The following is an 11,055-nucleotide window of genomic DNA, read 5'->3' as shown; positions in this document are numbered from 1 at the left end:
CCTGACAAATATATTATAATAAACTAGAATTACCACCTAGCGATTGTATGTCCCCGCCCATCAGTCAAGTTGCAGTTACAGGTTACATCTATATATGTGAAAACAGACATGGATCGGTTGCTCATCTGTGACAACCCGAAAACATAATGCCTCTGGCTGCTATCATCAACACAGAGGCATAAAAACCTAAAACTAATACTGAAGATAATAAAATCTTGACTAAAATTTAACATTTAAACAATAAACACTAACCTGAAACAAGCAAACCCACTTTGGAAACTAACTACAATCAAACTGAATTGAAAAAAAATAAAAAATAAAATCAAATAATACTAAAAAGGAATGAATATTACAAAACTGTAATAACTCTGCCAGTTGTATTTATTTTGAACCTCAAATTTATTTTGTACAAAAGTTAGACTGTTTTCTATTAATCTTTTATACTGATGTTGTAATCCTAAAGCTGTAGAATTGTTCACATAATAACAACAACAAAGAATGGAACTTCTACTTCCAGATCAAAGTCAGTAAACCTTCTTGTCTTTATGCTAAGCTAAGCTAACGGGCTGCTGGCTTTAGTCTCATGAGAGATATGAGAGTATCCATCTTCTCATCTTACTCTGTAGGAGAGCAAGTTAAGCCTTTTCCTCAAATGTCAAATTATTTCTATAATAAGAGGCATGTTTAGTAGTTTGTTTGACTGACTGACAGGTGTTTCAGCCAATCACAGTCAGGCATGGTGGCTGCTCTCACTGCTGTTCCACCCTGGCTTCTTCCTCTTTGATTAAATGTGGATTTTCTGACTCTAGAAACTGAAAAAGATGGCAGCGAGCAGAAAACCAAAACTCCAGTTTGATAACTTGCGTCCGTGTTTTTCTACAAATGTCTGTTGATGTTGGCAGGCCTTCGGAGACCTCTTTAAAACAACAATGTCGTTGACCTTGAGCTGAGTAAACAGCCTGTCACAACAAGTGGACTTTTTCCACTGGCTGAGTTTCAAAATCGCAGCTCAAACAACAGGAAAAAAAAAGCAAACTCAGAGTCGAGTTTTACAGTCGGTAACAAAAACTGTCTGGTGGTTTCACTGTCTACATGTCAGCACTACTAGCTTCTGATTGGTCCTTGCATCGTGAGTCTAGTTGTACCATTGGCTGGGTGACCAGAGAGGGTGGGCCATCAGGAGGCGACGACCTGGACGTAGTTGGCGGGGTAGAGGCCGACCTGGCCGCTGCTCAGCTGTCCTTTACACCAGCCCTGCTCGTCCTCTTCTCCCATCTTCAGCAGCTCCTCGCCTGGAGGAAGATGATGGTCAGACATGTTAGTTTAAAGGCGTTGTGTTTAAATAATGAACCTGAAGGTCGGAGGACGCATTCATTCATAATAAAGATAACACTGGAGTAGGGCAGGCCGCCTGTCTCTGTTTATTAGTGATCTAGGTCTGGTTCAGGATAAGCAGAGCTGAGCTGAGCTCAGCTAAGCTTTTCCAAACTAAGATCGCTCTCTCTGTGGTCCTATCAGGTTTCATTAACTCAGCGTCCCTCTGACCCCCCACGAGGCACGACCGCCTGCAGAGGACGGACTAAAGCTCCACAGAGTGGCCTGGTTAACCACGGCCAACCAGGGCAACATTACATTCAGACCCGAGAGTTTCATCACCAGCTCTGCAGCTCCACAGAGCGTTTTAGCCTCTGTTAGCTCATGTTTGGTTTCACGGCTCATCATGGTTCAGTCTCATTTTTTACCCAGCAGCTCTGTAGCTCGCTCTTGTGTCCACGAATGTTTCCCCGCCCTCTGGCTGCCAGTTTTTGGCCTAGGAGGCTAAAATTTGACATGAAGGTCGCTGCTGTTGTCGATTTACCCCTGCTTTCTCATTACTTTATTACAAGGACAACTCAACAAATCAATCCTGTTTTCAGCAGTAAAATAGAACTTTTAATGTCCTACCAGAGCAGAAAATTAGTTTTTGTCTCACCGAGTAAGACAATAAACACAACAAAAACGAACACTCATTATTCAGAGTCCTATGTGACCTCCATTTATTCCTTTCTCTTCCTCCATGTGCTTTGGTGCAGGCTGTAACACCTGACACAAGTCAATGTCATCATAACTCTGCCTTCTACTATGGAGTGATGGGAGGAAGACTTAAAGAAGTGGCCTATGACTGAGTACATAACAGACACAACTTGACATATTTTTTACTCCAAGTAGCAAATTTGACCAAAAGACGTCAAGTTTGCAGCTACGAGTTACTCTTTAAAAACAGGAGAATATTAATTTTCTAAGCATCAGAATATGCACACAGTACACACAGAGCACCTGTTAACAATACTCTTGTCATAAAGGTCATTTAATTAAAGAGCTCATTTGCACTGAACAGAAAAACAGATCTGTGTATCTGACTGTAAACACTTCATATATACACAGTTAATGACAGTGATCCATCAAACAGCAAAGTACCTCAATACCATGAAGTCTCTCCTCTTGCTCCGTTAATCACTTTTCGTTTGAAGGACTTCAGATCTACTGCGTTATTTATAAAGTCCTTTTTTAAAAAAGGTGACTTTATTTAACTTACCTGACATGAGTGTGTGGTTACTGATCAGATTATTCTATTGATAACCCCTCAAGTTAGGATAAACACATAATTAGTGTTCTTGATATTCAGACAGACGTCAAAACATCGAGTGGGTCAGGAAGATAAAACCACTCAGAAAGGGTTTTATTTCCAACAAGAATAATAACAGTGTTCATATTTAATAAAGCAGAGTTTTTACTTTCACACTAAAAGAGAAAACTTTAGCAGCAAGCTGTTCCTTCAAAATAAAAGCATCGATCCTCTGACCGACTGTTTTGAAATGCTTTTACTTCCACACACAACAGGTGATGTGAAGCTGCTCACACTTCACATCTGTCACACATCATGCAGCAAAAACACACAGTTCTCATGTTATCAGCGGATTTACGTTTCTAACCTTTGCAATAATGATTCAATTCAAGTCACAGAAATTAGCCAGATTTATATCTTAGATATGATGTATAATTTGTCTTATAAGTGTCTTAAGAGTCTCATTTATTTCAGTTTAACAAATTATGTGGTCATTTTATTGGGCGGTGGTGGGAGTTAGAGCAGTCATCCACCAATCTGAAGGTCGGAGGTGTGATCCCTTGGCCCTGCAGTCTACATGTCGAAGTGTCATTGGGCAAGATACTGAAACCCAAACTGCTCACGATGGCTTTTTTATTGGTGTGTCAGTGTGTGTGTGAATGTTTATCTAATGAGCAGGTGGCACCTTGTGTTGTAGCCTCGGCCACCAGTGTGTGAATGGGTAAATGGTGCCTGTAAAGCACTTTGAGTGGTCACAAAAACTAAAAGATGGCATATAAATGCATCCATTTACCATTCTTTGATCTAAACACAGATGGTAAGTAAATAAGGAGGCAGCTTTCATTTTCTGCTTTTCAAAGTCTCTGTGACTCTGAATCATTAATGCAAGATCCATGAACTTAGAGCGACCGGCTCAACAGGTCACAGAGCTGACTGACATGCAGACTGAGGTAAGATGTAACAGGTGTTTTTTCCCCATTAGTCTTACTGCATTTGATCATCAGTACACATGTCTGTAACAATGTGTTTGACATGAGTGTAAATGTGTTAAGATGAGGCATCACAGGAGGACAAAAAGGATATGTTTTTTAAATCTTTTTAGACATTTTCAGGATCTAAAATTAAAACTCGGATGTATATATATTTATGTATAAATACAGTACGTGTTCTTATATTCATGTAAGCCTTAAAAAAATGTGCAAATCACTTGCAAATATAAAGGAATTTGTTCTCTCGTTAAATTCAGATAAATATCTTGGACTCATATTGAGAACATGTACAAAATGCCATCTTACAAATAAGTAATAGTAAAAAATAGTTTTTGGCATTTAAGTATCGGCTCTGTTTCAGCCTCTGCAGGTGCCGGTTGGTTTTGTACTTGACATGTTTATTGCAGCTGAAGATTTTTTCATAGTTTTATGTTTTGCACATTTTATGAAACGACAGCAGATGTAAAACTAAAACCAAAACATCATCACTCTCCCCTGTGATGCCTCCCCGTCTGTGAGCATTAGTAAGTGTTAATACCTGCTTTAAAGCTGAGCTCATCGGCCTCCTGGCCCGTGTAATCATAGAGCGCTCGGACTCGCACCCCCTCTACCTGATCCTCCTCGTCCTCCGCCTCCCCCACGCCGTTCAACGCCAGCACCTTCTTAGGACTCTCCTCGTCTGACCAGTCCGACGAATAATCTTTCACCCTGAGTGAGGACACACCAAAAATACAGAGTCTGGATGACAGAAAATTATGTTGTTTCCCCAGCACCTGAATGCAACATCACAAGTAATGTAAAAATACTGTAAAAATGTCTACTCCTCTACAACTTGGAGGTAAATTTAGTGCTTTTTACTCCCATAATTTATTTGACACTAATAGTTCCTTTTTAAATAAAAAATATATATGATGTCATACTATACCAGCAATCTACCAAGCTGTATACAAAATATCTAAAACTGGCTCTAAAATATCCTCAACCATATCTGGCTGCAGCCACATTCCTACATTTTTGGTAACCCCCCCCCCCCCCAAATCTCCCCAGGTTACCGTTCATCACATGTACTCCTTTAAACTTAATGTACCCTGACGAGCTGTTGTAAATAAGCTAACAGAGGAGCTACGTCACATGTCTCCTAGCAACCACAGCTGTCGTCATCGTGGATGTCCAGTAAAGAACAAGAGTGTGTGAAAATGTCTGAGTGTTGGAGGTTCAGACACCACGGTGAGTTTATTTCTGTATATGACCGGATTAGACAAAGAGGCAGAGCAAGACACACACACACACACACACACAAACACACAGCTTTCTAGCTTCTAATTAGAGTTCATTATGTACAGGATAGTAACTCCTCAGGGTGACTACAAGATAACAAGCTAAACTACATGCTGCCTCTATATCTGTTTCTAACACACACACACACACACACACACACACAAATGTATGTTGTGCATCTCTGTGTGTATGTACAAGAAACTGGAAAAATTGTAGAAGCTTCACTCAGAGTTTTGTTAACACTTCACGCATCTTCAATAAACTCCAAAAACAGAGCAACCATTTTCAGTAGGAATAAAACTGAAATCGAGTCCCATAATGACACATGATAATAATGATTGCTGTAACTAGTCTGCAGCAAACGTGGAGGTGTCTTCCTACCTGCTGGTGTCCAGGGTGATGGGACTCGGAGGGACGTCATCTCCACCTGAGGAGACGATGTTGGTGAGGGTGACCACGTTTTCCTCAGAGTGTCCACCTCGCTCCTTCCTGCTGATGGAGCGACTCGCCTCTGGAGACCACTCCTGCACAGACACACAGACACACACACACACACACACACACACACACACACACACAGATGAAAAGTTAAATTCATAAGCAAAAAAACACATCAACTCCATACTCTCAGTGCTTTTCAATAGGTCTGGTATGACGACTTGCATATGGTGGACATACAGTATAAGCAAACCTCCAATAGATACTGATGTGGACTGACATTACTGAGTCAGTTTGCTAACTTCTACACTGTCAGTCAATCATGGACAAGTCCTCTGTGGCCACGTGGCCGCTTTTCAGCAAATTTAGTTTTAAAATTCTGAAAATTCAGATTACAAAATTCAAAGTTGTGGTGACAGAGCCCAACTTCATTTCTTAAGTCAGGCTCAGTCTACAGGAGTTTTAAAGTCCTGACCGATTTTGAAATTGGATTGCATCACGCACGTGAGGAGGAACTTCACAGATGTTGATCTCTCCCATCTCAAACATGCAAACGCTACAATATTTAAAAAGTGTCCAACCAACCAACCAACCAACCAACCAACCACCCAGTCAACCACCCACCCAACCAACCATCCAACCAACCCTTCTTGTATGTCATGGGGGCAGCAGGCCAAGCAAAGCATCCCAGACATCCCTCTACCCAGCAACACTTTCTAGCTCCTCCTGGGGGCCCAAAGGCGTACCCAGGCCAGATGAGATGAGATATATAATCCCTCCAGTATGTTCTGGGTTTGCCCTGGGAACTCCAGTGCAATAACACTACAAAATGCTCCAGCCCATTAATTAATTTTAATGAGTTCTCTCTGGTATTTATATTCCACTCAGAGGATTAATAATCCTGTGGTAAACTGCAACATTTTCTGATGTAGAAAATAATAAAATTCTTGTAAGAGTATTCGTGGAAAATTATAATAAATGAAAGTTAATACGTATTTCAATGAAAACAAAAACACCTGTTGTGAAAAAACAAATAGATTCTGGTCTTGAAATATGTTGCTAATATAAATGCAAAATCAAATGTGTTTTTATGTCTTAGTGTCCAGTTAATGATCGCTCTTGCCCTGCAGAAGATAATCAGTGGAGTCTGATCTGATCACACCCAGACACACACACACACACACAAACACACAGACAGACACACTTTGGGCATAATAACAGGGTGCTGACAGAAGTAGGTGGCTGGGGATACAGTTACAGGTATTTACAGTCTCAGTGGAGCACAGAACAACCTCCAAACTATCAGCACTACAGGAGGTGTGTGTGTGTGTGTGTTTGTGTGTGTGAGAACCAAATGTCCTCACAGGCACAGAATTAACACCAAACATACAATGAATGTTTCAGGTGTATGCGTGCAGCGGATGAGATACAATTGGAGTTATGAATGAATGTAGTCAACAGAAAGTCTTCAGAAATACAGAAATGCAAATGCGTGTGTGTGTGTATGTGTGTTGGGACAATGGCTCTCTGTTTGCGTGTCAGCGGCGCTGTGGGAACGCCAGGAGATTCCTCAGAGGACACAAGAGATCCATTTCTTTCTGCCAACCTCTGTCCACACTTATTTTTCTATTCTGGAAAAACTGGAGATGATAAATAGTGTTCAGTTTGTAATTACAGCACTGATTCTCAGAACATGAGGAAATTTCCAAATCCTCCTCAAGTGAGAAGAAAAGCTCATGTATTTGTTGCGGTTTCAAATTTTACACTAAGTGTCAAACTCTTTACTATTACACTGACTTCCTGATCTCAACACTGTACATTAGTCTGAACCCAAATAATCACCTGACTGTCACCTGACTTCATGACAAAAACAACTGAATTATACTTTAAGCTGTTTGTGCAGTACTGAACTAACTGTCCAGGACTCAGCTGTCATTCTTTATTGTTACACTGGTACCAAAAATAGTAGCACTTCACTTTAATTCCCCCTGTTTAGCGTTCATGGACAGTATACAATATAAGCATTTAATGCAGGGCTCCTACAGCTAAAGGCAAGTTAGATTTAAGACTTTGTAAGACTTTTTAATGCCGCTCTGAATAAAATTTAAGACCATTTTACAATTACTGAAACTGAAGAAAAAAAGGAACTGAACTGACCTCAATTACTTAGGGTACTGTTGAGTTTTGTGCAAAACCACTCATTGAACTACAACTCATCTCCACAGTACATGTCATGAACATCAGCTAGCTAGCTGCTTAGCTATGTCGCATGCACAAATGTAATGTTATTTTACCTGATTTATCTTATCCAGATACTCCTGGTCTTTTAATCACCCGTGATGCAAAAAATAGGCGGTTGCTAACAAGTGGCTAAATGAGACTACTGAACGCCATCATGCCAAACACAGCTTTACAGGGTTGTTGTGGTGGCTATATTAAGTCATGCAACCGTAGTGTAGTTTGTTTATAGACTAACGTTAGCTATTCACTTCAGGCGATTGCATTTACCCATTAAAAATCATGAAAGTGGTGTTCATTTGTGAAGATTATCTCACTGAACAAAATGTGTAAGGATCATAAACTTGTTTTATTTTTCTGCAATACTCTAAAATCCAAAGGAAATATTCAGTTGGCCTTTTGTCAAGGGAACAAGATGGACACTAACTTCCAGGCTGGCCAGCAAATAAATGTCACCCCTGCAGAACTCTGTGTATTTGTTAACAAATATAACTCCTCCTGTGCACACCTGTAAGCGGAGGCTGCTGCATATAATGGATGACAATCGTAATACTATAAAATACTCTTAAACTGTGGACAAATAAAAGTGTGATATAAATATTTGTTAAATGTTTATAATCTGTTTATCAGAGCTGAACAGGGAGACTTAAAGTGTTACCCCTGAAAGAAGTATCGGGTGTCAAAAACTGCCTCTGAATTCATAGCATTCTTCAGAAACATACTTTTCAAATCAGCTTATAGATTCCTGCAGATTAGACCACACACACACACACAGGCCAGTGTACACGTGTGCTTACAATATGGCCAAACAGACCCACTGCGTAAAAGTGTGTGATAGTAGTAATGTGGAAAAATACAAATAAACACTTGAAAGCTGGAAGAAGTCCTTCTAAGATTAAAAAGCAATTCCTGCAGCCCCTGATTCGGAAAATGTTAGCATGTCCAACTCAAGTAAAAAAGTGTGTGAAATAGCTCAAAGTCAACCCGAAGACTTTTTTTTTTTTTAAATCCTTTTTATATAAAGGAGCAGAAAATCTAATTTATGGCAGCAGTGGTTGACCTCTTATCTAGCCAGATTAGAGGCTTTGGTCCACCTAGCTACAACTAATGTAGTCCAATACAACAGTCCTGCAATAACTCCTACTATCATAGGGTTAGGGTTAGACTGTATAACATTCAGTTTTTGTTGAGACTGTTTCTGAGAGCTGCTGGTCCTGTTTTAGAGGATGTAATTTGTGCTACTATTGAATTTGACTGCCTTATACCAAGAGGTATTTCTCATATTGTCTACCCTCATTGAAATAAATGAGATACAGTCTTTTATTTGGTATTTACAGCAGTTAATAACAGATAGAGGAACTGCTGAATCAATGCAGACTTAATTTTATTCTGCTGAGCTTTTAAAACATGTGGAAAGTCTGGTTTTCATATGTCAGAATCTGCCTCTTTGGGCCCATAAAAGCTTGTGTGTTTTGGGATGTTTTACTGCACTCATTTAACCTTACATGAACAACGCTGCTCTGAGCTGACTGCATTATGTTCAGCATCATGCTGCCACTGGACAGGCTTTGTTTTAACATGGCCTAATGGCATAATCTTCACTCAAGGAGTTAAGTGTGATTTTCAGACATCTAATGCAGAAAACAGAGAGATGGATTTAACGAAATCTGCAATCTTCAAACAGACTTTCTGTGGTCCAGTTGCTGCATTTTCAAGTATTGTATGTTGACTCCTTTGTATGATTTGAAATTCGAGGATCCAGGTCTGGAACAGCGCACCCCCACACACACAGAGTCAGAGTGTAGCTGCCAAAAATAAAAGTGGAGGGCAGGAATCCAGGTGATTGTATCTCTATTCTGACTTGACAATTGGGTCTGCAGATCTTTTCACAGACAGAAAACAGAACAATACAACGATTCCTTCATTGTGAATCAGGGAACAGAGACTTAAGTGGGTGTGGAAATTCCTGCGTGTAATTGATCCCAATCTGTTATATCATCCTCAGGCTGGATTCACAAAACCTCTCAGGAAAGAGCTTGTAGGGCGCAACACTAAAGACCAATTCATAGTTTCTGTGTGTCCACAAGGGTTTGCTTTGGTTCATGTGACGTTAATTTCGTCATCCACATATATCTGCAAGTGTGATGCAGATGTCTGCGTGCAGCCCTTTTTTTGTGACCATGTGGACTGTATGCATAGCAAGCACGCCGACTGCACATGCTCCACACTCCAGTCCAGTCCATAACACTGCGGTCCAGACAGCAGCAGCCACTGCACCGTAGTGAAGTTAGTTTTAAGTTTAAACGCAGCAGCAGTGTTTTCCTTGTTTCAGTTTCACCTGACATAGGCAGTAGGATGACGGTAAACTCATGCATCCTCAATTGTACTATGAATAGAATTGCGTCCATGTACATCCAATGTGGAAAGTACGTCTGAGCCTTAACTTTAAAAAGTGGTTGCCAGATTGGCAACAGGCATCAGCTTTTGTTGCTGAAACTGAGAAAATGATTGTCTTTTTTAGTCACCTTGTAATAGGAATAATTAAGATACAATGCAGTTAATACGTCATTTTAATAATGAAAATCTGGCATAAAATAATCTTTTAAAGCTTTGTCACTGTCACCAAACAAAATTCGTTGTATTTGTATTTTGTTTTTTGCCTTTATTTGACAGGACAGTCCAAGCGTGCAAGTGGGAAAGAGAGGGGAGGACACAAAGCAAAGAGCCACAGGTCAGAACCAAACCCACAGCCACCAAAGCAAGGACATCGTCCCTGCACATGGGATGCCCACTCCGCCCACCAAGCCACCGGGCACCCTGTATTTGTGTTTTATCTGACACCTTACTGAATTTGAAACTGAAGTGCAACTTAATTGGCTTCACCATTGTCTCTAAAACAGATGCCTGTGTGTAAACGCACCAGTGCACGTGCAACTTTGCTATGGTGCAGCACTGTTCCAGTTCTGACTGCCATCTCTATGCATTATGTTAAAAAGCAGTTGCCACTGGTGGAAACCAAAGGCCAAGACTTGGTTGCCAATTTCCCAAAATGGTCGTCAATGGCCACTTGGCAACTGATACTGTCAAGCTCTAAACTTGATTCAAGAAAGAAATGATAGATGTGTCACTGTTCTTCTATTTTGTAGTTTGTGAATAAAAAGGCTTTTTGAAAGCAAAAGTTGCCACAACTGATATCTTTGTCACAGTTTTTCTTCCGGCACCAAATAGGCTCTCCAGTTTGGATAACTTAGCTGAGCATAAAGACTGGAAACAGGGGGAAACAGCTTGCCTGGCTCTATCCAGATGTAAAAAGAAAGCTGTTTTTACAGGACAGTTTTCTATAGATTAAACAAATTAAATATAAAATGTTAGCTAGTGAGCTTTACAGGAGTTGGCTGGCTGACTTTGTTATCTGCAGATGGAGCCAGGCTATATTTACTGTAAAGACATGAGAGTGGTACCAATCCTTTCATCTTTTCATCTGGAAAAGGAAACCAGCATTTATCC

At 40.3% G+C, this 11,055-nt stretch overlaps 1 protein-coding gene across 2 annotated transcripts in view; it reads right to left on the bottom strand.

Moving 5' to 3' along the window:
* Window positions 1–472: 472 nt before the first annotated feature.
* The window catches only part of pacsin3 (protein kinase C and casein kinase substrate in neurons 3), a 43,059-nt gene continuing 32,476 nt past the window's right edge, over window positions 473–11,055 (bottom strand). Inside the window, exons 9-11 of one of the 2 annotated variants that reach the window (XM_033623327.2) lie at window positions 5,254–5,396; window positions 4,133–4,302; window positions 473–1,292 (exon numbers count right to left, since the gene is read on the bottom strand). In XM_033623327.2, coding sequence (XP_033479218.1) covers window positions 1,177–1,292; window positions 4,133–4,302; window positions 5,254–5,396 — 429 coding nt within the window. In that variant the 3' untranslated portion in view covers window positions 473–1,176. The remainder of the gene's footprint in view (window positions 1,293–4,132; window positions 4,303–5,253; window positions 5,397–11,055) is intronic. The other variant, XM_033623335.2, reaches the window with a different exon arrangement.

The sequence above is a fragment of the Epinephelus lanceolatus genome, chromosome 2 (genome assembly GCF_041903045.1).
Source record: "Epinephelus lanceolatus isolate andai-2023 chromosome 2, ASM4190304v1, whole genome shotgun sequence".
In the NCBI taxonomy this organism is placed as follows: Eukaryota; Metazoa; Chordata; class Actinopteri; order Perciformes; family Serranidae; genus Epinephelus; species Epinephelus lanceolatus.
The sequence above is the reverse complement of the archived record's forward strand: the minus strand, read 5'-3'. Positions and strand labels throughout refer to the sequence as shown.